This window comes from Siphateles boraxobius, unplaced genomic scaffold, assembly GCF_051911475.1.
Source record: "Siphateles boraxobius isolate OS27281-9 unplaced genomic scaffold, OSU_SipBor_1 13, whole genome shotgun sequence".
In the NCBI taxonomy this organism is placed as follows: domain Eukaryota; kingdom Metazoa; phylum Chordata; class Actinopteri; order Cypriniformes; family Leuciscidae; genus Siphateles; species Siphateles boraxobius.
This window is the reverse complement of record NW_027508733.1, coordinates 1254795-1281634: the sequence shown is the minus strand read 5'-3', so window position 1 is coordinate 1281634 and position 26840 is coordinate 1254795. Positions and strand designations below refer to the sequence as shown.

Sequence of the window (26840 nt, the reverse complement as noted above, 5' to 3'; positions counted from 1 at the left end):
ATCACTCCACCTGCCCTTAAGAGTCCCTCCATCACTCCACCCGCCCTTAAGAGTCCCTCCATCACTCCACCTGCCCTTATGAGACCCTCCATCACTCCACCTGCCCTTAAGAGTCCCTCCATCACTCCACCCGCCCTTAAGAGTCCCTCCATCACTCCACCTGCCCTTAAGAGACCCTCCATCACTCCACCCGCCCTTAAGAGTCCCTCCATCACTCCACCTGCCCTTATGAGACCCTCCATCACTCCACCCGCCCTTAAGAGTCCCTCCATCACTCCACCTGCCCTTAAGAGTCCCTCCATCACTCCACCCGCCCTTATGAGACCCTCCATCACTCCACCTGCCCTTAAGAGTCCCTCCATCACTCCACCTGCCCTTAAGAGACCCTCCATCACTCCACCCGCCCTTAAGAGTCCCTCCATCACTCCACCTGCCCTTATGAGACCCTCCATCACTCCACCCGCCCTTAAGAGTCCCTCCATCACTCCACCCGCCCTTAAGAGTCCCTCCATCACTCCACCTGCCCTTATGAGACCCTCCATCACTCCACCTGCCCTTATGAGACCCTCCATCACTCCACCTGCCCTTATGAGACCCTCCATCACTCCACCCGCCCTTAAGAGTCCCTCCATCACTCCACCTGCCCTTATGAGACCCTCCATCACTCCACCTGACCTTATGAGACCCTCCATCACTCCACCCGCCCTTAAGAGTCCCTCCATCACTCCACCTGCCCTTATGAGACCCTCCATCACTCCACCCGCCCTTAAGAGTCCCTCCATCAATCCACCCGCCCTTAAGAGTCCCTCCATCACTCCACCTGCCCTTATGAGACCCTCCATCACTCCACCTGCCCTTATGAGACCCTCCATCACTCCACCTGCCCTTATGAGACCCTCCATCACTCCACCTGCCCTTAAGAGTCCCTCCATCACTCCACCTGCCCTTATGAGACCCTCCATCACTCCACCTGCCCTTATGAGACCCTCCATCACTCCACCTGCCCTTAAGAGTCCCTCCATCACTCCACCCGCCCTTAAGAGTCCCTCCATCACTCCACCTGCCCTTATGAGACCCTCCATCACTCCACCTGCCCTTAAGAGTCCCTCCATCACTCCACCCGCCCTTAAGAGTCCCTCCATCACTCCACCTGCCCTTAAGAGACCCTCCATCACTCCACCCGCCCTTAAGAGTCCCTCCATCACTCCACCTGCCCTTATGAGACCCTCCATCACTCCACCCGCCCTTAAGAGTCCCTCCATCACTCCACCTGCCCTTAAGAGTCCCTCCATCACTCCACCCGCCCTTATGAGACCCTCCATCACTCCACCTGCCCTTAAGAGTCCCTCCATCACTCCACCTGCCCTTAAGAGACCCTCCATCACTCCACCCGCCCTTAAGAGTCCCTCCATCACTCCACCTGCCCTTATGAGACCCTCCATCACTCCACCCGCCCTTAAGAGTCCCTCCATCACTCCACCCGCCCTTAAGAGTCCCTCCATCACTCCACCCGCCCTTAAGAGTCCCTCCATCACTCCACCTGCCCTTATGAGACCCTCCATCACTCCACCTGCCCTTATGAGACCCTCCATCACTCCACCCGCCCTTAAGAGTCCCTCCATCACTCCACCTGCCCTTATGAGACCCTCCATCACTCCACCTGACCTTATGAGACCCTCCATCACTCCACCTGCCCTTATGAGACCCTCCATCACTCCACCTGCCCTTATGAGACCCTCCATCACTCCACCCGCCCTTAAGAGTCCCTCCATCACTCCACCTGCCCTTATGAGACCCTCCATCACTCCACCTGCACTTATGAGTCCCTCCATCACTCCACCCGCCCTTAAGAGTCCCTCCATCACTCCACCTGCACTTATGAGACCCTCCATCACTCCACCCGCCCTTAAGAGTCCCTCCATCACTCCACCCGCCCTTAAGAGTCCCTCCATCACTCCACCTGCCCTTATGAGTCCCTCCATCACTCCAGCCGCCCTTAAGAGTCCCTCCATCACTCCACCTGCCCTTATGAGACCCTCCATCACTATACCTGCCCTTATGAGTCCCTCCATCACTCCACCTGCCCTTATTACCTCAGAACAACCTCCGGCACGCTCACCTCTGGTGGTCAGCTGATTCATCAGAATACAGCCACAGAATGGGAACCGCTGTGTTGAGATGGCAGATTCTAGTTTGAATAAAGCCTTGTTTCTTGTGTTGTTGACATGTATATGCATTTGTTTATTGTGATGGTTACTTTTATTCATTATTTTACTTATTTATTCATGTTTCTTATTGTTGTCAGTAAATAAAATACAATTATTTAATATATTTATGCTTTAATTCATTGCTTGGCTATAACTGTATTTACTGCATTTTATCTAATGTGTACTCATGCATATTTATGTCATATGACAAAACAAATTACATTTTGCTTGTTTTACTAAAATGTATAATTTTCAATAAAAAAAGTTTTGGTCAGCATTTATCATTATTATTGTGTTTAAGTTTTGAGGTGGGCTAGCGATGCAATTCATTCTGGGATAATGTTTTTTAAGGAGTGATACATTTTTCTAGTATAAAAATCAACAGTTTTGACCAAAGGCACAGCTGTGTGCTGCGAGCAATGTGCAGACTGCTGAGAAAAACCGTTCTAGGTACGGCTGTCGAGTTACTGATGTTATGAGGTGTTATGAGGTGCACCTGTTGCTCATAATCTTTTTATTGCAGAACTTAGTTACATACAAGATCAGGGAAAGATTCATTGCATATTTAACAATGAACAATCATAATGACAGAAAACATAAATATGGGTTTGCATCCATCATAATATATTAAATACACAGAAAAAAGACATCTTTGAATAATACATAAAACTCGATTTTGTCGTTATTTATAAGCCCGAGGGATGAAGCATTCTACAAGAAAAAGAGGAAAACATAAAGGGCAGCCCTTGTGGGCCCAAAAGGGCTTTTTGCATGTGGGTGAACATTTTGGATATAAAATAAAGAAATTAACAACATATTCAAGAGATGACGATTTGGGTTTTTGTAATAAAAAAAATATATCTTTAAGGATGAAACTGTGGGTCACATTAGAGGGGTTAAAAATATAAGAACTTAATTCGACCCTAAATGTACTGGTTATACTACAATCACAAAATAAATGGGCTGTTTCTTCAACAAGACCACAAAATAAGCAAGTTTCATCAATATCAAGATATTAACAGAGATTATTTAAACCTGACGCTCATATCTTTTAAGTTGTTGCGCTTGTGTATAATATTCCAGCATTATTGGCGAATTGCAGTGGGAGGAGCTTCACTGAAGGAGGAGGAGCAGATCTGACTAAATAAGAAATCACTTACTGAGTTTAAAAAAAAATATACACACATTTTAAGTATTTATATTCACCTATCTGTCAAGTAAAGTAACGTTTAAGTAAATGAATCTCAAATTGTTGGAATTGACAAAATCTACCTTTTTATTTCTACCTCTATTTCATCTACATACTTTTTTCATACATTTATCTTACCTCTCATTAACATATTGGCAAAGAATTGTAGAAAAACTGTTAACAAAGTTACCAGATACCAAAACATAAACTATATAAGAATATATATATATATATAAAAAGTATTATACAAATAAATATACAAATTTACAAGAAACAAATAACCTACCAATTGAGTTAGACGTAACTACTTGTTTTTTATTTGAAACAGTTAATCACGGATGTCACAACAGCTGATCGTGTGGTTTGCTCAAGTCTGTTGACAAAATACAGATCTGAAGACATCAGCATAATGAATGAGGTGAAAACAGGATCTATTGACATTAAATAAAGAGGCTTTTCAGCTGTTCTGGTAATAGCGATGATCCATAGACTATCAATACTCATTAAATAAGCCATTCAGGATCAGCAGTAGATCATCTCACTTTATTATTATATATAAGTATTTGCTGCTAGAAACAGATTGTTTCAGAATATGCTGAAAGCAAGTGGTCTAATATTACAATGATTCTTGCGATAGGGCACAAAACATGTAAAAAAAATATAAAGAAATTCATCAAAATAAAACTACTTAAAAGTTACATCTAAAGGAAATATGGGACGTACTGTATTGCTAAAAGGATCAAAACAAACCACTGGAAGGATTGTTTAAATTACATATTAGTTAAAAAATGAGTTAGGCTAGTTGTCTTAATTTGTTGTTTTGTCACAGTTATCGTAAACTTCAGTTGGACATTTGTCCACCTCCATCAGTTTGTGTCAACTCTGTCGGTATTAAACACCGTCAGATGAGGGTTTCTAATCATTTTGAAAGAAATATATTTATTTATAAAGAAAGATATATATATATTATTGTATTTATTTAATGTGTTTCAATATTAAAACACCAACTGAACCGTGATATGTCTGATCTACCTCAGAACATTGGTTATATCTTTAAAAATAAAAAGCAGGGAAGAGATTTTAAGTCATTTAGGAACTGGATTGTTAAACCTTTGTCTATATCAGTTTATAATGTATTATTAAATATTAAAAACGAACTTCTAAAACGTGTTTGTCACTTACCTACTATCATTTCTTAAATGATACAGAAACATAGCAGTTATATAAAGTCATACAACTAATGACACCCATCCTTATCAAACATTATGTTCTATTTCCTAATAACTCCATTCAAGGGAGCAAAGCAGTTCACTAACATACCGTTTTGTAGGTGAAACTGATATCTTCTGGAATGGACACGATGGAAACAATTCCGAAATGACCGCGTAAAATGTTCTTTAAACAGCGTAAAGAGTATTTTACAGTAACACGAAACCGCGTTAACCGTTCACCTCAGAAGACTCGACACAACTGACTGAAGGAGCGCGCGCTGGTAATGTCGTCATCACCGCGGGTCAAAATTAACGGTCGATTATCAAAAACCCGCGCCAAATACTGTATAAAAAACATCAATAAAACATATTTAAAAAAAAAACGGTTAAAGACGTAGAGAGTCAGCAGTTCATTTAATCTCAGTCTATCATCTGCAAGAATAATAAGTAGACAGAAAAATTAACAATGAAAGTTGAAAATGAAAATACAAAGTATAAAAAATATGACATATCTCTACAAAAGAAAGAAAAATAACAGTCTGAACCTGTAAAAAAACCCTGTATATTTTCCTTCTTAAAAGTACAAACAAACTATGATAAAAATGTATCATAAAAATAATACATAACATTTAACTCATAATAAAGTATAATGATATTTATTTATACCATGAAGCAAAATTATATACAAGAATAATCATCTCACATCTCTCAAATTTAGAAGATGTTTCTTTGTCCTGTCGCTCGTTGTGGCTGGTTAGAACAGATTGTGAATAGAGATTTTATTGCTTGACGGTATAACTGTGCGTTCACACCGGACGCGAATAGCGCGTCAGATTCGCGTCTAGTTTGACGCTTGATCACTTTGTGTTAATTCGAATGTCAAGAGTGAAACTGACGAAACCCTGATCGAAACCCGTTGGCGGCCATCTTTTTTATGTTGATCGAGCATTCATCGGGGAGTCACCGCTCTGTATTTGCTCTGGAGAGCAGAACGGCGGCGTAGGGATCATCGTCGCCGTATTTGTGTCCATCAGACCCTTCGAAGGCGAACCCAGTGTGGCGAGTTTTACCATTGGCTCGCTCCAGGAGCTGCGCCTGGATGACGGCGGCTTTCAGCGGTACTTCCGCCTGTCCCGCGGTCAGCTTGATGACCTGTTGTCCCGCATCGGAGCGAGGATCACCCTCGCCCTCATCCACCTAATCTGTCATTTATTTTTGTTTTGATGATAAATGGAGCCAGCCTCCAAAAGTGATTAATCTGTCCTGTGATTTTTCTCTCTCTCACACACAACACTGTCCAGACACGAACTTATGCAGTATGTTGGTTGTCTTTACATTATAATAATATTTCATATACCTAGATATGGAATAAATAGCATTCAATACAAGATGAATGTCTCATATATTGAAACCAAGTTTTATGTGATAAAATATTTGCTTTGTTGTGCATTAGAACCAGTCATGTTACAAAATTTATTGAAGCATCCAGATACTTCACCACGTGACAGCAGCATGCAGCTAGGCTCCTGATTGGTTAACGCGGCGCGAATTGACGCAGAAGTTCAGATTTTTCAACTCGGGCGGCAGACGCGAATTCTCGTCAAACGCGTGAATGCACAAATAGCACTAACTAAATCATTTGCGCGTAACGCGCGAACTTGACGCACGAATGAGGCGAATTCGCGTCTACCGCGCCGCGCTCTACGCCTCATTCGCGCCGCAGGAACTTTTTACGCCGTAACGCGTCTTTGCATTGACTTAACATTGAAATCACTCGCGCCTGACGCGCTATTCGCGTCCGGTGTGAACGCACCATTATTGTGTCACGTTCGGTGATGACAGCATTAGACCTGAAAGTGCTGGATCTGAATATGAATTACTTGCTGTGATTGTATTTTATATGACTGCGTAGAGAAGATATTTGAGTGAAACTCTTCCCACATGGAGTGCAGTGATACGGTTTCTCTCCAGTGTGGATCCTCTCGTGTGTTTTCACATGTTCAGACCGACGGAATCTCTTGTCGCAGTGTGAACACTTGTATGGTTTCTCTCCAGTGTGACTCCTCCAGTGTAGTTTCAAACTTATAGCGGTGATAAAACTCTTCCCACACTCAAAGCACTTATGATCTTTTTCACCAGTATGTATTTTCTGATGAAATTTTAAACTCTGCAGACGTGAAAATCTCTTTCCACACAAAGAACATGAATGTGGTTTCTCCTGTGAATGAACTAACATGTGGGTCGATAGGCCTGTAGCCCTCGAAAATGTTTTGGCACATTGATCACATTCGTATGGTTTCTCTCCAGTGTGAATGTTCATGTGTTCCTGAAGGTTTGATGATTGTGTAAAACTCTTCCCACACTGATCACATGTGAACGGTTTCTCTCCAGTGTGGACCCTTGTGTGAATCTCGAGACTTTGTTTGTATTTAAAACTCTTTCCACACAAAGAACATGAATATGGTCTCTCCTGTGAATGAACTCTGAGGTGGCTCTTTAGGGCTGAAGCACACAAAAATGTTTTGCCACATTGATCACATTCATGCAGTTTCTCACCAGTGTGGATGTTCATGTGTTCCTGAAGGGCTTCTTGTCGTGTGAAACTACTCAGACACTTATGGCAGATGAAATATTTCTTGTCTCTTATTTTCAAAGAAATACTTTCAGTCTGTGAGGGAGTTTTCTCTTCAGTTTTGACATGATGTTTCTCCTCTACAATCTCCTGATTCTCCTCCATCGGGCCTGAAATGAAAATAAAAATCATAATTTTAATGCATTTTTATGAATTGATTTCCACAAATGAGGTATATTGTGGTTAGCGGCAGTGCGTTTCATTCATATGTTGACATTATTGTGCATATTTGCACTGTAAACTTTGGGCATTATAGTTATTCTACAGTAATTCTTGGTCTCTGTGGTAAAAAGAAAACATTTGAGTTCAGACCATCAGAATATAACCTTAAATATTATAATTCATCTATAATAAAAAATTATAGTGTTACATATCACAATTTACAAACATACAAACTACAACAATATGACACCCATTTTTAGAGTTTTTTTTTCGTTTCGTGCTGAACTAATGGCATGTTCCAGGCAGGTTTTTGAGCACGTAAATCACGACTTCAAACCACAACTTTGTAGCGTTCCAGGCCAGTCACGCCAAACTACCTAAGCGCAATATACATACTTATTGTTTCAGAGACACATAACATTGTAATACATAATCGTGTGTTTATTATTATATTATTAATAATTTGACTGAGACGTTAAATTGTCCTAAATTGTATTCTCACCGTGTAACGTTACCGCATGCAGAAACACTGCATCCGAAGGGGCTGCCATTGTTGTTTTGTATGGTTTCGCGGGCTATGTGACCTCAGTGCTCGTAACTGGGAGTACATCCATCAAGTACGAGTTCACGGTTGGGAAGTCATGGGTTTGACTGCCGTTCCAGTGCACTTTCACGGGTATAAGGTTGGAAAAACGCGGGTTACAGGTTGCCTGGAACGCGGCATAAATCAGTCTACAGACGCCAGAAAAGACGCACATTTGGCGCTTTATCCGATGAAAACAATTCAGAAATAACCCTGTAAATGTCGCTTAAACAAACTGTGTAAATTGTATTTTATGGATGTGTAAATACGCGAAATATCTGAACTGCAGAACTCACCTCAGAAGACACAACAAACGCGCTGACAGAGAGGAAACTAATGATGACGTCAGCGCGGTGATGCCAGATAAACGCGCCAAATATTGCTAACGATTTAAAATAACATTTATAACACACACAAAAAAAAAATAGCGCGAAAAGTTAATGTAATCAAAAATTAAATCTCAGTTTTATGTATTTTGAAAAATAATTTATTAAACAGTTAAAGAATTTATTTAACCCTCAAAGGGGCCTTACAGACAAATGTGGGCAAAATCATTAAAAAAAATAGTTTCCTTTATCTGAGAGGTACAAGACTTAATTGGCTACTTTTCACAAGTTTAACACCTGAACACACACGTACATTTTTTTTAACTCGATTAAAAAATGTTAAGTGGTTGAAAAAACGTAATTTGCCTTTCATGGACAAAAGTGGGCACATAGGAAATTAATGGGAAATACAATCATTCAGAGCAAATTTTTTTATATGTCAACAGTGATGAGCCATAGACCAGTGGTTCCCAAACATGTGAGACAAGACAAGACAGTAAAACAATTGAAATTTTGATATACAAATGAAACTTCTGTAACACTTTATAATAATGGTCCGGCATTAGCTACTACTATTAACTAATCTAGAAGAAAGCTCAACTAATCAATAAGTAATATCGAATTTAGGAGATAGTGCCTTATTAGGTAATCAATAATTACTTAATGAAATTAGCCTCATTAATAAATATTAACTTACTGACAAATTATAAAGAACATTATTGTGTGTCTATGAGGAAATTAGTCATCATTTTTACTCTGAATATACTCATAAAATGCATCTCTAATTACTCAAGTGTTACCTAGTCACTATGCAGGAACTACTAGTGATCTGGACCATTATTTTAAAGTTAAAAACATATTTTTCCACTTAAAAGTAATGATCCAGGTCACTAGTAGTTCCTGCATAGTGACTAGGTAACATTTGAGTAACTAGTTATGTATTTTAAGACCAAGTTGAGATTAAAAAAGATTGCTAAAAAAATTGCTAACGTCTCAGACACTTTAATGCTGTGATTAGTAATTATTTATAATTTGTCATAATTGAAGTGTTAATGTAGTGCTACAAATTTCCTGCATTTCTTCCTGCAAAGTTACTTATTAATGACGGACCATTATTATAAAGTATTACCGAAACGTCAGGGTGATACAAGACCCCACTGCGAAACTTGCCACGTAAGTAAATAATTGAATACAGAATATTATTTTAACAGGATTGTTTTACCTCAAGATGACTCGCTGTTATCGGTTGTTGTCCTGCAATAACAGAGCGCTATGGCACGATTGAAGAATCAGCGCCAGTGTGTTCATAAGGCACAATGAAATTGAGTATTGCAGGGAGCGGTGTAAAAATAGAAATGAATGCGCTAAGCATTCAAGTATGTGAAAGGTAAAATATTCACAAATATAAAACCAGCATGTCTAAAAGTAGAGGCTGTCTACTGGATGCGTGACACGACAGTAAACTGATGCCCTGTTCCATTTCTGACATATACTGTACAGGTGCTGCATATAATTAGAATATCATCAAAAAGTTGATTTGAGTAATTCCATTCAAAAAGTGAAACTTGGATATTATATTCAATTGCAATTGTAAGTCGCTTTGGATAAAAGCGTCAGATAGAAGTAAATGTGTTCATTCCTTTTAATTTTGATGATTATAACTGACAACTAATGAAAACCCCCAAATCAGTATCTCAGAAAATTAGAATATTGTGGAAAAGGTTCAATATTGAAAACACCTGGTGCCACACTCTAATCAGCTAATTAACTCAAAACACCTGCAAAGGTCTTTAAATGGTCTCTCAGTCTAGTTCTGTAGGCTACACAATCATGGCGAAGACTGCTGACTTGACAGCTGTCCAAAAGACGACTATTGACATCTTGGACAAGGAGGGCAAGACACAAAAGGTCATTGCTAAAGAGGCTGGCTGTTCACAGAGCTCTGTGTCCAAGCACATTAATAGAGAGGCGAAGGGAAGGAAAATATGTGGTAGAAAAAAAGTGTACAAGCAATAGGGATAACCGCACCCTGGAGAGGATTGTGAAACAAAACCCATTCAAAAATGTGGGGGAGATTCACAAAGAGTGGACTGCAGCTGGAGTCAGTGCTTCAAGAACCACCACGCACAGACGTATGCAAGACATGGGTTTCAGCTGTCGCATTCCTTGTGTCAAGCCACTCTTGAACAAGACACAGCGTTAGAAGTGCCTCACCTGGGCTAAAGACAAAAAGGACTGGACTGCTGCTGAGTGGTCCAAAGTTATGTTCTCTGATGAAAGTAAATTTTGCATTTCCTTTGGAAATCAAGGTCCCAGAGTCTGGAGGAAGATAGGAGAGGCACAGAATCCACGTAGCTTGAAGTCCAGTGTAAAGTTTCCACAGTCAGTGATGGTTTGGGCTGCCATGTCATCTGCTGGTGTTGGTCCACTGTGTTTTCTGAGGTCCAAGGTCAACACAGCAGTCTACCAGGAAGTTTTAGAGCACTTCATGCTTCCTGCTGCTGCCTAACTTTATGGAGATGCAGATTTCATTTTCCAACAGGACTTGGCATCTGCACACAGTGCCAAAGCTACCAGTACTTGGTTTAAGGACCATGGTATCCCTGTTCTTAATTGGCCAGCAAAATTGCCTGACCTTAACCCTATAGAAGATCTATGGGGTATTGTGAAGAGGAAGATGCGATACGCTAGACCCAAAAAATGCAGGAGAGCTGAAGGCCACTATCAGAGCAAATGCAACATTGCAAATGCAAATGCAACATTGAATTTCAGCCCATAAAAATGAAAGCCATAAAAATACAATGCATTCAAATGCAAGCATGGTTAATGCAATGCCTATTTTTTTCAAGTAGTGCAATTCAACAGGCTCTTTTGTATCAAAATTATTTGGCATTATTTCACTTCCATAATCCTCGCTCATAACTCCTCATTCCCCGCGGCGCAATTCCAAAATTGAGAGGTCCGTCAAGATGGATGAATTCGATTGGTTTCCGGGTCACATTCTGGAGGATGGAGGAGTAGGGAAACGAGGAAGCATCAATTTGAGTGGGGCGTCATCAAGATGGGTGTAGGTCACATTTTCTTGTCTCTTTCTTGAATTTTGTGCAAAACTTGATTTTTCTACCCCTTTAAAGACTCCTCAATGCGCTGATTTTAATTTTGTTCACGCTCCCCATACAGCAAAGATACTGTGTTTTTTCCACTCAACGACTATTAACGATAGGCTGCACAACATGTGGATTTGAGCTCTCCTGTGTGGCGTCATGATGGAGGTGGACGATATCCTGAAATCTGAAAGTGTTAAACGTATGCATAATTATTCCAAAACTGCCCATGATCTGGATTCATTGGATGGGTGTCTTCCCGAGTCTCCAGCGGCAAGCCCTTTACCGAAAATGCGACACCCGGCCTCAGATCATTCGAATGCCGTTTTGCTGGAAACAATAGAGAGACTGGGTAAGAAGCAGGATTACTTTATGGAGAGACTTCTGGAGATCGAGAAATCGGTTGCATGCAATTCTACCCTCATCTCCGATCTCACAACACATGTTGACGCCGTTGATATAAAATCAGAGAATACAGCTGTTAAATCTGGTAAAATGGACTCCTAGCTGTCTTCGCTGGCTGCAGAAAACAAACAAAGGTCGAAAGCAAATGCCAGGGATGTTCAATGCCGTCTTGACTGAAGTACTTTTGATTGGCGAAATAATTAATGACATTCGCAAAAACTGACAAATATGTAAGAGCATTAATATGTTTAAGGTGAGCAAAGGAGGGGATATAACAGATAACCTAGACTGTTATTGAGGGGTATGGATATGTTTCAAGTTTTGCACTTTAATTGTATTCTGTATTACATTTCATAACTTTGTTACGATTGTAGTTGTATAGTACTTTATCTTTTTCTTTTGTTACTGTTCATATGCCGGTTAAACTGTCTTGTTTTTTTCTTAATGTACGGGGGATTCGTGATTCATCTAAACGCAAGGCTTTATTTTTATTTTGTACGTCACAGAAAAGGGATGTTTATTTTTTTTCAAGAAACACACTCTTGTTATGATGATGAAAGCTTTTAGCACAATCAGTGGGGAAGTAAGGTTTTGTTTTGACGTGGCACTAATCACTCGAACTGGAGTTTTGATTGTATTTGACCGTAATTTTAGTGGCTCGATTCTTAAGTCCTTTTCTTCTGCCGAGGGTAGATGGATTATTGCTGTCATTCTTCTAGGAGATTTTTTATTTATCTTGGTTAATGTTTATGGTTTTAATAATCATATTATTGTTCTTTAACACGATTAGGTATTGTTTAGGTATTAAGAGCATCATTGAAGAATTTGAAGCAAAACCTGGGGCCTCATGTACAAAGACTTGCGTTGAATTCATACTAAAACATTGCATTCGGACAAAGCTGTAAATGTGCGTACGCACAAAAAAAAACAGATGTATGAATCTCTGCGCATATTCTCTTTGTACATCCCAATTAACGTAACAATGAGCGCACATGCACGAGCACAACGCCCCACCCAGTCTCCTCCCTTAATTAAATACATTTAAATATGGTATGGTAATGAGTCAACTTTGGCAAAAGTAAGGAGTAAGAAAATGGCTAAAGCAAGCGACAAGAAGCGAAACTTTACAGAAAGTGAATCGGAGGTGCTACTATTGGAGGTAGAAACGAGAAAAAAATATTTGGAACTTTGTCCTCCGGAATTAATAACAAAAGTAAAAAATATGAGTGGGAGAGTTTGGCTGATGCCGTCAATGCGGTGGGATCTGAAAGTCGCACTGTAAATGACCTTAAAAAGAAATGGTCTGATATAAAGGTGGACGTTAAATGGAGAACTGCTGCGCACCGACAAAGTGTGGGCAGAACAGGCAATGGTAAAGGGGTCGATGAACGTACACCCTTTGCGCAGAGAGTTGCCTCAATTATGGGTGACACTTTACTCTCTGGAGTAGTATCTGCTGCTGTGGGAGAGTCGGATTTACTACAGGACTGCCACGAAGGTAACCGATATTATCTGCACATTTATTGAATGGAAATGTTTCCGATTCACATATGCAAATTCTTCTTCAGATGGCGCCTTTATAGCAATGTGTGTGCAGTCGATCGCTCCGATTACATTAGGAAAACCGGCTATTGCTGCAAATTGCGTTTTAATGTTTGGCTGGTCAACTGCATCATGTGGGAACCTTATATACCTGGTAGACATGCGGATGATCCCGACCCATAGGTAGCGCTGGCATTGCGCGGCTCAAAGACGTCTGGCTTATTCCTGAGCGGTCTGTCAGTTCCCTTTGGAAAGAACCAGTTGCCAGGAAAGCAAGTGTTGTCAGCACCTGCAAGGGAACGGGTATTGCGTGGCTCCTCGCTGTCTCTCTCTCTCTAGATTCGGACCCAACTCAGTGCAGAGCTCCAAGAGGATAGCCCTTGGAAATCTGAAACGGCTGATAAGCCAGTCCTCATCCTGGGCCAGAAAATCATTGTGGTCCCTAAAAACTCATTCTCTTCGGATTCTGCCATTAGCAATGTCCTCTAATAAGGCCAAAGCTGCCATTGCCATAGACTAAGGGTTGTATCAATTTGCATGTGCTTTTATATGTTCTTACTTAATTGCATAATTGATAGAATATTCCCATAAGGCTCGTGTGACAATATATGTAAATTATTTTATAAATTGCAAATTAATAGCAATGCTTCCCACAGGTGGTAGTGCGATAGACTTGTAGAACAATTCGTTGTGTAATGTTTGCGACTTAACTTCATTGCCTGTAAGAGTCGCCAACGGACAAAAACTATGAGAAATGTACGTACGCCAGACATGAAATTGGCGCGGAGGAACGCACATTCTCACGTTAATTTCACTGTTAGTACATCCGACTGTGAGCGTGAAAGCTGGCGTAAGCAAAGTTTTTGTGCGTACGCAAGATTGATACATGAGGCCCCTTGTCTCTGAAAAGGGGTGGTGATTTTTTAAATGTTACAACTTAATCTAAATAAGAGCAATGTAGAGTCATCATATTTCTTAAAAAAAAACCACAAAACAAAAACATTGAGACAAACTTTGACCAGATGTTTCATGTTGCATGGACAAAAATACTGTTTGAAATATTTTGTATAAATAAGATTCAAGCACATTTTTTTCGCTTTAAAAATGAAACAAAAAAAGTTTTTGAAAAGTAAAAATAATACCTTAGGTTAAATTCAAAAGCAAAATCACTAATATCAAACAGAAGGCATCTAAGAAGTTAAATAGAAGATACGATTTTAATGCAACTTTAAAGATTTGAGTTAAACAATCTTTTAATTTTAAAATATCTAATTTAAACTTTTAAGATTATGCTTTTAAATGAATTTAGTATGAATAAAACTCTGTTACTGTGACATTGTGCCCCGAGGCTTATCTGCTCTGTAACTCCTCCGACTCCGTGAGGATGTTTCCTCTGAAACATTCATTTTAGTAACAAATTTGTTATTATTCATTGAGTTATATACTTTATTTATAATAATTTAATTTAAAAATAGAGATTAGTTAATTTTATGAAACCAACTGTGTGTGTGTGTGTGTGTGTGTGTATGTGTGTGTGTGATTATCTTAAAGATCCACCTTAAACTAAATAAGAGCATTGTTGTGTCCTGGTGTGAGAGTTGCATCTGTGCTGCTTCAAACACACAGACGTCTTCACAATTGGAATCTTTAAAACATATTTCTAGTTGTTCTTTAAAAAGAAACAATGTTACAAACTTTGTCAACATGTTTCAAGTGCATGGACAAAAATGCTGATTGAATATTTTTGTATAAATGAGATTTAAGACGACTAAGTACAGTTTTTTTATTTAAACATTTCAACAATCTAAAAGTTTTCAACAGACGTTGTTTAATAAAAATTATAGACTTTAGACTTATAAGACTTATAAGCGGATGAGATAGCTTCCACTATCCATCTGGACAGGCTCTGTTTCGAGGCGCCGAGACCCTTGGTGTGTCCACCAAACGAGACAAAGAGCTGTTCCAAGCGCCTGAAAGAGGCGGAGCGCGTAATGTTAGCCTTAATGTCTTGGCTTAAGGATGAATTAGAGTCATTTGGCCCGAACTCAAGACACGCAGCGCTAACAAATAGCGCGTGTAAATCCCCCACACGTTTAACTGACGACAGAGCTGTCAGGAAAACGGTTTTGCGCGAGAGGTACTTTAGGTCCACGGAGTCTATCGGTTCAAAGAGGAAAGATTTCAGGGCCTCCAGGACCAATGAAAGATCTCAGATGGGAACCGACGGGGTTCGTGGGGGATTCATCCGTCTGGCTCCTCTAAGGAAGCAGATGTCGAGCTTGTTTCTTCCTACGGACCGCGCATCGACTCAGCGAACGCTGCAACGGCCGCCACATAAATTTTAAGCATGGATGGGGACCTGCCCTTAGCCAACAGCTCTTGAAGGAAGCTAAGCAACCCCGGGACCCCACACGTTCGTGGGTCTAGATCTCTATCAGCACACCATTTGGAGTACACCGACCATTTAGACGCGTGAAGCCTCCTCGTAGAGGGAGCTCTGGATTGTATAATCGTGTTCATCACTCCTTCTGGCAGGACAATGGTTATCCGTTGTTTAACCATACGTGCAGAGACCAGCGCTCTGGATTGGGATGCCAGATTGAGCCACGTGCTTGAGAGAGGAGATCTCTCCTGACCGGAATCGGCCAAGGGGCTGTGTGAGACAGCCGCATCAGGTCCGGGAACCAGGTTTGATTCTCCTATCGCGGGGCTATAAGGTGCACCGAGTGGCGCGTTTCCCTGATCCTCTTGATTACCTGTGGTAACAGAGAGACCGGAGGGAAAGCATAAAGTGGGAAGCTGGGCCAGATTGGGCCAGCGCATCCTCGCTCTTTGAAAAGAACAGTGGGCAATGAGCATTGTCTTTTGACGCAAACAGGTCGCCACAGTAACTGTCTGGGGGTGCGGGGACCATACCCCTGGGGGAACGTAGTTCCTGGACCGCTTGTCTGGACCGTCGTTCAAGTAGCCTGGCACATGCGCAGCTCTCAGCGAGCGCAGAGGGTACTGAGACCATACAAGAAGGCGTTCTGTCAGATGGCAGAGGCTTTTGGATCTGACACCGCCCTGACGGTTTATGTAGGACACCACAGACATGTTGTCCGATGGGGACTAGCACATGGTGGTCCTGTATGAACGGGAGGAAGCGTTTGAGCGCGTTCCAGTTCCAGACAGTTTATGTGGAAGCGTCTCTAATTGGTCTGACCACAGGCCAAAGACTGGTCTGCCCTCGAAGACGGCGCCCCAACCTAAGTTGGAGGCGTCCGTCGAGATGACCTTTCGGCGTGAAACAGCCCCCATTGTCACTCCCCCCTGGTACCAGTCGGCCGCTAACCAGGGCTGCAGAGTCAAAACGCAGCTCTGAGTCACTCTGATTCGTTTGTAGCCTGAAACCCGAGCCTGGTGAGGCACTTGGGCGTTCAGCCAGCGTTGTAGCGGGTGCATGCACAGCAACCCCAGCTGAAGCACAGCCGCAGCTGATGCCATACAGCCTAACATCCTCTGGAATGTCTTCAGAGATGTGATGCTGCCTTCCCGGGAAGACGCGGCCAGGTGTCGAACACGGCACGCGCGCTGTGTCGATAGGCGGGCCGTCATAGCCACAGAGTCCAGTTCTATTCCTAGAAAGGAAACTGACTGACTGGGTGGTAATGAGCTCTTGGTCCAATTGACTGTGAGGTCCAAGCTTTCTAGGTGGCTGAGAAGCACTGTTCTGTGAGATAACAGTTCTATCTCTGACTGTGCTAAGATCAGCCAATCGTCCAAATAGTTCAGAATTCGCAGCCCTTTCAGTCTCAAGGGGGCGAGAGCCGCATCCATGCACTTCGAAAATGTACAGGGTGCCAAAGACAGGCCGAACGTGAGGACGGTGTATTGATATACCTGACCGTCGAAGGCGAATCTCAAGAATGGCCTGTGACGGGGTATTATCTGAATCTGAAAGTATGCATCTTTCAGATCGAGAGAGATAAACCAGTTCCTCGGGCGAATTTGCGCGAGGATTAGTCTGGTCGTGAGCATTTTGAACGGCCGTGTCATAAGAGCTTTGTTCAAATATCTCAGATCTAAGTTAAGTCTTAGAGCTCCGTCCTTCTTGCGTACGTGAAAAAACTGTCTTATTGTGCTCACACCCCATTCTGACACACCGGGAATAGCCTTCCATGCTTCTACATGTATACCTAGGGGCAGAATGGACTCCGGGTTCCGATCGCCGCACTTCGCGGGCTCGGGAAACTGAACCGGAGGAGTGTGCGGGGGGCGTGCGCGCCCTCTGATCTCGGGAACGGCGGCTCTCCGACAGCTGTAACTGCCTGTATCACTTGAGATGACCCGACTGGGAATGGGGAACATTTTGTGACGATATTTAATGCGAGCGAAGCCTGGGGCGAAGTGTTTGGAGCCTGGGGCGTTTATTAGTAAGAGTGAGCGCTCGTAAGCGGGCACGTAGGGATGGGCGATATGGACTTAAAAATGTATCACAATATTTTCTGGCATTTATTGCGATTACGATATCAATGACGATATAAATATAATACCATATTCACCACTGTTTTTGGCTACAAGTAATTGCTGCATGCAAAGTAAAATGTACCCTTCATCAAATAGGCTCCTATAAAATACCAATTACCGTACATAAAATAATTTAAAAAACGGTAAAAATCCAAACACAATCCCTTGCAGAAATGGAAAAGTTGCATATATACGTTTCTTCTGTAAAAGTGCAGATAATGTTTAAATAGTGCAACTATACTGAAAAACATCACACAGTTCAAATCATTTACAAGTTTGAAATGTAAAAAAACTAACAACGAATAGTTATAGCTACTAATACTGCTACGAATTCTGATACTAATAACAATATAAACCGCACTAAGGATTGATGAGCTGCTGGGTTCATGAATATTGTTTCTGCTTGCTCATAAAGGTTGAATAATTCCAAATGAACTCCATTATTTTTACAGGAAAGTGCACCAAATAATATAATTTACATGTAGACGTCATGTACACTTCAATTCTGCGTGGTATGTAAGACTCTCTCTCTCATTGAGTGTGTGACAAACACGGAGCGCTCTCAGCAAAGTGACAGCAAGTCATGCGCCTCACACTAGTGTTTACTGCGCGTCAAATACACTGTTCATTGAGATGAACTGATATAGTGGGCTTTACGGATAACTTGACGGAGAGCGAAACTCTCAAGCACTCAGTCAGTGTTCCGCGAGATGGGCGGGTGAAAATCTATCTGTGTGTAGCCTACCAGTTCCAGATTGTAGAGGTAAGCTAGTAATGGTGTGTTCACACCGAACGTGAATAGAGCGTCAAATATCGCGTCTAGTTAGATGCTTGAACATTCGCTCGAGTTCAAATTTTTTTCACTTGCGTGGAAGACGTTCGCTGCAAACGCGTCGCCCAATTCGCGTCATTCGCGACGCCCGGCGCGAATGATGCGTCTATTCGCGTCTTTGCATTGACTTTGTACGTAATCTACTCACGCAAATAATTAAATTCGCATTCGGTGTGAACACACCATTACTTGTTTAGCGATAAACTTCCAGTCAGCTTCACGTCCACCTTCCGCCATGGGCGTGAGCTGCGAATGGGTCCGTCATCAACTAGGCTTTATCGTTATTATCGCGGGAAGAGTAATTCTTATCCTGAGGAAAAATTTTACCGGTATATCGCAAACGATAATATTTCGCCCATCCCTACGGGCACGTAACTTACATTCATAGCCACGGGCAGAATAGCCTCCGGGTTCCGATCGTCACACTTCGTGGGCTCGGAAAACTGAACCAGAGGTATGGGCGCGGCGCGGCGCGCCTTCTGATCTCGGGAACGGCGGCTCGCTGACAGCTGTGACTGCCTATATCACTTGAGATGACCCGATTACTGGGAATGGGGAACATTTTGTGACGATATTTAATGCAAGCGGAGCCTGGGGCAAAGAGTTTGTCAGTAAGCGCGAGCGCTCGTGAGCGGGCACATGACTTACATTCATAACATGGCCGCTGTGAGGCTGCTGCCGTGTAACAGAGCGGGCAGCGAGTAAGTGTGAGCACAGATTTGTGGGCACATTCTCTACATCTATCACTCAAGCAGCATTTTCCAGCTTTATGGGAGTGGGCTCTGTGAGTGTGAGAGACACGGGGGTAACGTGCTTGCGTGTAGGAGTGAACACTGAGATGTGGGCACATTGCTACACTTAGAGAACCACGGCATGAGCCGGATAAACCAGACGTTATACATTTGAGATTTTGCATTACCGGCTCGTTGAGTGCCGAATACATCGCTGCAGTAGCCTTTCTAAGGGGACTGACAGGACGAGATGTTTCAATGGTGGTCCGGCCGCGGCGGAACTCAACCATCTTTTGATATATTTGTCTGGGTCGCCGTAGCAACGGCAGTTGTGTGCAGGCGAGCGGGTTGCATTACCGGCTCGTTGGCTGCCAAATAAGCCGCTGCAGTAGCTTTTGTAGCCTTCCTGGATCGAGGAGGCGGAGTGATGAAAACTCGACCACTCCTCGCTGTCCGATGTCAGGATGGAACAGCTGTCAGCTGGGTTCCGTTCCTTCAGCTTCATCCCCTGACAGCGGCAGTGAGGGCCGACGCCGGCAGCTGCGCGTCTGGGAGGGGCGGAGAAGGAGAGAGATAAGCTGGCGGGATGTAGCATAATCCGGCAAGCACTACAGTGTGACCTCAGGCTCCGCTCGCTTCTGTGAACGGCGCTTCTTCTTGCGCGGTCCAGAGGGCGGGGTGACAGTATCCCCACGAAGGCCTCAAGTCGAGCCCGCAGGGTCAACTGTGGAAGCGCTTCACATGTTCCGGGCCCAGGCAGAGAGCGCAGATCACATGGTGGTCTCTGGCGCTGGGCGGGGCTCGCACGAGCCACAGGAAATGCGAGGCATTTTTAGAAAAACGCCTTGCGCTCTTTTAGAAACTGAGTGTCGCAGCGGCGAACCCTCACAGAAAGCAAAAGCATTAAAAGGATATTCTTCGCCGGATGGCGTAGCAGGGACGGAAGGCTGAAGGCGGCGAAGGCAGCCGGCTTCCTCTGGCTCTTTCCTCTGCGTGCTGGTCGCTGGTTTCAACGGCGGCGGCTTCTCTCACAGTCCAGCGATGCGGAGAGCTTCACTGAAGATGATGAAATCAGTGACGCAGCCTCCGAGCCTGGCTTTTATACGCTACTCATCCCTGTCTTGGCGGGCTGTGACGTGTAGAGGGCGCGACGTCACGCGCGAGGCTCAGTGCTAGGCTGCAGCAGTTGCCGCACGGCAGCCAATGAGTACGCAAGATGGCCTGCTCTAGGTCTGCTGGCTGCTGCACTGCGTTGACAATAAATGCAAAATTAAGGATAATTTTTGGCTTCAATATCTCGAGCAAAGATGACTTTACCCATAGCGTAAGCTAGCTTACGCAATACGAGAGAACCTCTCGTAAGAGAACCTCTTTTTCTCAGTGTCCCCAGCAATCCCAACCCCAAAGACCCAACCTGATGTCAGAGCTCAAAAATAACCCTCATGACTTCCATTATAACATCTCAACGTTCAAATTTTAATCAATGGACATATTATACTCACAAGGTCATACATTCCAATTATTCAATGGTCATACATAATTTTCATCCCCATATACCCAAGGTCTTTAACCTTGTGGTGGCAAAAAAATTTCTATTACTGAATAAGAGACAAACATGTACCAATTGTCTTTAAAGATTATTTATTCCCTTGCAAGGAGGAAAGGTCAACAATCATACAGTCATACAGAGTCCCTGCAGAGACTTCTTTATAGTTTCTATCCCCCCCCAAGGTTATTTCTCAAGGCTAAATGAAGATATGTCTTAGCCATAACTAACACATTAAGACTTGTTTATCATACTACCCTTGAGTCGAGATCCTCTGTCTCGGTCATAAATTTAGTCACACATTACATGTGATACATATGTATTATATTGGACACAAAATGAAGCTCGTAACAGACAATAATGATTTAATATATATCATGAAGCAAAATTATATACAATAAAACATTTCATCTGCTTTCAGACTGTCAGTCCAAATCCGATTTTTGTGCATTTCCGATGCAGTTTTTTTTTTAAACTGAAAAAAAAGAAAAGAAAAAAATCACATGAAATTAAATGTTTACAAATCCATTTTGAGCTACTTTAAATGTGGGCTTTGAAATTCTATTCAAATCGCATTTTTGGAAATCTTTCTCAGTCTGACTGCTTTGGTCTGATTTTGCGTGGCTTATGTGACTGTCTCACACCGTGTAAAATGAAAACGTCAGACGTTGTTATAGGAAACAAGGTTGTGTTGTTGCAAAGTGCCGGAGGAGTGGAAAATGACAATATAACAGAGACATGTTTTGGAACCGGCTGAGACGACAGATGGGGAATAAAGCCGCTCAGACCTCCTACGATTCTGATACACATTGTCATGTTGTAAATAAGACAAAATCTTTTTTTTTTTACTTGAAAACCTCTCTTTAGTTTTGCAGTTCAGAACGGACAGTTTAGTTCGGAACGGGGCGCGGTTCGCATGAAAAATCGCTAATGTGAACGCTGTCATGCGGAGCGGGGTGCACACTGGGGTACGAGCCCGAGACTACCTGAAGGAGTTGGTCTGAGTTCAGTTGCTCCTGAACCGTGCCGCGGTTGCGTGAATGTGAAAGCAACACAGACTCGGGTGCGCACTTGTTCAGGAAGTAAAGTAACCTGTGCATGTGTTTTAGCTGATTATGATGTATTTAGTTAACACATGTAAGGGATGATAGTGTTGATGATTTACCTTGGATATGAGCGAGAGTGAGCCTGCAGTGTATTCGTGCATTGCGCATAGAATCAGGGCAACAAATTAATGGAAATCCACTGTCTCTTCAAAAGAGTCCGTTTGCTAGCAGTTGAAAGCCACCTTATGCGACAAACACACACACACACACAGTAGACCTGTGTTGTTCAATCAGCTGCGCATAATAGCACCGAATTAATAAAAAACACAGTATGTTGACCCGCATTCTATTTTTTATCATGCGCTGTGCACATTTGCGATGACGTAAGATGCATGCAAACGCACCAGGGTTTAATAGAATCAATCGCGCCCGGGCTCAGATCACAGCAAACGAGACCAGCACCCACAAAGATGAACTTTATTCACTGTGACAAAGTTAGATGAGATTTCTTTGTCCTGTCGATCGTTGTGGCTGGTTAGGACAGATTTAGGGGTCGTTAACGCGACACTGTTTCAACTAAAAACGGAACTTACTAGCCTGAAAGAGTGCATTTCTTAAAACGGGTTTCAAAATGCAAGTTTTTGAAAATAATACCGTTAATGTCTCTGTGTAAACTACAAAAACGTGAATTTGTGAAAACTGTGATGTCATGTGTATTACGTGTTTAATCTACAGGCGCGTAGTGTTTCTTTACAAAGTGACATCGCCAACTACTGGCCTGGCAGCAGAATACAGCGCTTTTAATCGCTTTCACAGATCCGAGTGAACTGGGATCATTTTGACAACATTGTCATCTGAATGAACAAAAACGTCTCGGTTACTAATGTAACTCTCGTTCCCTGAAGGAGGGAACGGGAGACGTAACGCCGACGTGAGCGACTGAAATGGAACTAAATTTGCAAAAAAAATTCTTTCTTTCTTATTTTAGTACATTGTTGTCTTTTAAGTGTACCCTCAAATTGAATATATTTTATTGCTCTGCTGTGTTATTGTGTCACGTTTGATGAGGATGCAGTTTCACACTTGAAAGTGCTGGGTCTGAAGATTAACTACTTACTGTGATTTCTTTTCGTATGAATGTGTAGAGAAAATGGTTTATCTCCAGTGTGGATCCTCTCGTGTGTTTTCAGGATTCCTGACTGACTGAATCTCTTGTCGCAGTGTGAACACTTGTAAGGTTTCTCTCCAGTGTGGATCCTCTGGTGCCGTTTCAAATCTACAGTTGTAATAAAAGACTTCCCACACTCAAAGCAAACATAAGCTTTTACACCAGTATGTATTTTCTGATGAACTTTTAAACTGTGCAGTTGTGAAAAACTCTTTCCACACAAAGAACATGAATGTGGTTTCTCCTGTGAATGAACTGTCAGGTGGATCTTCAGGCCTGAAGCCCTCAAAAATGTTTTGCCACATTGATCACATTTGTGCAGTTTCTCTCCAGTGTGGATGATCATGTGTTCCTTAAGGTGAACCTGTTGTCGAAAACTCTTCCCACACTGATCACATGTGAACGGTTTCTCTCCAGTGTGGATCCTCATGTGAACCTTGAGACTCTTTTTGTATGTGAAACTATTCCCACACTGATCACACGTGAATTGTTTCTCTCCAGTGTGGATCCTCATGTGAGACTTAAGGTGAACCAGTTGTCGAAAACTCTTTCCACACTGATCACATGTGAACAGTTTCTCTCCAGTGTGGATCCTCATGTGAACCTTAAGATTCTTTTTGTATGTGAAACTCTTTCCACACTGACGGCAAGAGAAAAATTTCTTGTCTCTTCTTTTCTGTAAAGAAATACTTTCAGTCTGTGAGTGAGTTTTTTCTCCAGTTTTGACATGATGATGTTCCTCCTCTTCACTCTCCTCATTCTTCAGCATCAGGCCTGAAATTAAAAGTTAAAAAGTTGCATTTTAAATAAATCATAAATCAGAGAGAAATGTAAAGGGAAAGTAGAGAAGAGCTACACAAAAATTTTGACAACAGGATCGTTTTTAGAACATTGTCATCTGTACACGCAAAAGCGTTTAAATTTTAATACATTGTCATAAACGTACCCTAATATTGAAGAGATTTTATTCCTCTGCAGTATTATTGTATCAAGTTAAGTGAGGATGCGGCTTCACACTTGAATGTGCTGGATCTGAAGAAGTACTACTTACTGTGATTGTTTTTTGTATGACTGCGTAGAGCAGATGATTGGCTGAAACTCTTCCCACATGCAGTGCAGTGATACGGTTTCTCTCCAGTGTGGATCCTCTCGTGTTTGTTCAGGGATCCTGAATCATTGAATCTCTTGTTGCAGTGTGAACACTTGTAAGGTTTCTCTCCAGTGTGGATCCTCTGGTGCCGTTTCAAACATGCAGTTCTAATAAATCTCTTCCCACATTCAGAGCACATATGATCTCTTACACCAGTATGTATTTTCTGATGTGCTTTTAAATCCTGCAGACGTGAAAAACTCTTTCCACACAAAGAACATGAATGTGGTTTCTCCTGTGAATGAACTGTGAGGTGCATCTTCAGGTCTGAAGCCAACAAAAATGTTTTGCCACATTGATCACATTCATGCAGTTTCTCTCCAGTGTGGATGTTCATGTGTTCCTGAAGGTGAACATTATGTGCAAAACTCTTCCCACACTGATCACATGTGAACGGTTTCTCTCCAGTGTGGATCCTCATGTGAACCAATAAAGTGTGTGTGTGTGTGAAACTCTTTCCACACTGACCGCAAGTGAAACATTTCTTGTCTCTTCTTTTCAGTAAAGAAATATTTTCAGTCTGTGAGTGAGTTTTTTCTTCAGTTTTGATATGATGTTTCTCCTCTTCACTCTCCTCATTCTTCAGCATTACATCTGAAACAAAAGTCAAATGTAGGGCTGTCAAGCAGTTACATTTTTTAATATAATTAATCGCAAATCAAATTTGGCTGAGAAATCACACCCAAAAGATAATTTAAAGTCATTATTGTGTTAAATTAGAAAAGCATCAAATACACATTACAAAAAGTAGTGTGGTGGAAATTTTAGACTGAATATTAAACTAACCATATTTCTATTATTTGACATCTAACATTTTAATTTTAAATGTATGTTTCCACTTCAGTTGAAAACTTGTGACTTGTGAGTGTGTGCATAAATAACATATATGTGAAATGGAACTAGACAGATGTCTGGGTTTGAAAACTCGTGGTAATGTATCATGTCATACTATAAAAACTGTTGTATTCGTGTTCACTGGTGGGATTCTCGATGGGATTTGTCTGATATCCACCGGCCTTGCTTCTTCTTGGGAGATTCTCTGACTGTGCGTTCACACCAGACGCGAATTGAGCATCAAATTCGCGCTTGTCGCGTCTAGTTATACGCGTGTACACTTTGAATCCATTCGTGCGTCAAGAGCGAAATTGACGCTCGTAAAAAACAAAAGTTTGAAGTGAAATTGACGCACGTCGGTGGCGAAATCTGTTGGCGGCCATCTTTTTACAAGACGGCTAATGTTGATCGAGCATTCATCGAGAGAGTCACCACTCTGTATTTGCTCTGGAGAGCAGAACAGTGGCGTAGGGCTCATCGTCGCCGTATTTGTGTCCACCAGACCCTTCGGAGGCGAACCCAGTTTGGCGAGTTTCACCATTGAAAAAAAAATTATTGGATGACGGCGGCTTTCAGCGGTACTTCCGCCTGTCCCGCGCCCAGTTTGATGACTGTTGTCACGCATCGGAGCGAGGATCACCCTCGCCCTCACCCACCTAATCTGTAATTTATTTTTGTTTTGATGATAAATGGAGCCAGCCTAGGCTACTACAAAAGTGATTAAACTGTCCTGTGATATTTTTTCCCTCACACATCACTGTCCGGACACGAACTATGTTCTTGCACTAAAGTATATTGGTTCGCTTTACATTACAATAATAATAATGTTTCATATAATCTAGATTAGATATGGAATAAATAGCATACAAAATTAAAGTCTCGTACATTAAAATCAAGTTTTTATGTGATAAAATATTTACTTCACCACGTGACAGCAGCAAGCTGGCTCCTGATTGGGTAACGCGGCGCGAATTGACACAGAAGTTCAGATTTTTCAACCCGGGCGGCAGACGCGAGTTCGCATCAAACGCATGAATGCACAAAAAGCACTACGTGCGAATAAGGCGAATTCGCGTCTACCGCGCCGTGCTCTATGCCTCATTCGCGCCGCAGGAATTTTTTACGTGCGTAACGCGTCTTTGCATTGACTTAACATTGAAAACACTCGCGCTAGACGCTCTATTCGCGTCCGGTGTGAACGCACCATGAGTATTGCTCAAGAACTCCCGGCCGTAATTAAAAGCATTTAAAGGACATTTGCTGAAGTCTGTCTGATATTACTGCTGCGCAGCAGGTCAAATTAGGGAACCAAGTAAGTTAGAGTTAGGGAACTCGGCAAGTTGTCGACGGAAGACGCAAGGAGCTAGAGTAGAAAAGGTTAAGACGCTTGGGCGATGACTGGGCGCCCCAGATACATTTATTTACGAAAGTAATTAGGTTCCAGGTACGCAGTTAGGTTTAGGGAAAAATCTACAACAGTAGCTTTAGAAACTAATTTTTTTTTGATTTAACGGAATTTATTACACAAACTTTCAGGCTTCAACAGCCACGAGGGTGAGTAAATTATGACTGAATTGTGTGAACTACCGTATTGTTCCGAATATAAGACGACCCTGATTATAAGACAACCTAGTTCACCCTGATCTCACAAAGCTGTTATTAT

General features: G+C 42.2%; 2 protein-coding genes across 8 annotated transcripts in view; both read right to left on the bottom strand.

The window, feature by feature from the left end:
- Nucleotides 1-5010: 5010 nt before the first annotated feature.
- On the bottom strand, nt 5011-8319 carry LOC143735716 (uncharacterized). The gene is made up of 2 exons (XM_077225907.1): nt 8281-8319; nt 5011-7349 (listed from the first exon to the last, which is right to left on the bottom strand). The coding sequence occupies exon 2, from the start codon at nt 7342-7344 to the stop codon at nt 6484-6486; it is 861 nt and encodes a 286-aa protein (XP_077082022.1). The 5' UTR covers nt 7345-7349; nt 8281-8319; the 3' UTR covers nt 5011-6483.
- Nucleotides 8320-21057: 12738 nt separating this feature from the next.
- Nucleotides 21058-26840, bottom strand: part of LOC143735702 (uncharacterized) — an 87057-nt gene continuing 81274 nt past the window's right edge. For 3 of the 7 annotated variants that reach the window (XM_077225871.1, XM_077225874.1, XM_077225873.1), the window contains exons 3-5: nt 24245-24937; nt 23143-23967; nt 21058-21454 (exon numbers count right to left, since the gene is read on the bottom strand). In XM_077225871.1, coding sequence (XP_077081986.1) covers nt 21450-21454; nt 23143-23967; nt 24245-24937 — 1523 coding nt within the window. In that variant the 3' untranslated portion in view covers nt 21058-21449. Of the gene's footprint in view, nt 21455-21846; nt 23968-24244; nt 24938-26840 lie in introns of those variants that run through there. The other 4 variants (XM_077225870.1, XM_077225868.1, XM_077225869.1 and 1 more) reach the window with 2 other exon arrangements.

Excerpts from the sequence above, each read along its gene's own strand:
- LOC143735716 (XM_077225907.1), bottom strand. The coding sequence starts at position 7,344 with ATGGAGGAGAATCAGGAGATTGTAGAGGAGAAACATCATGTCAAAACT.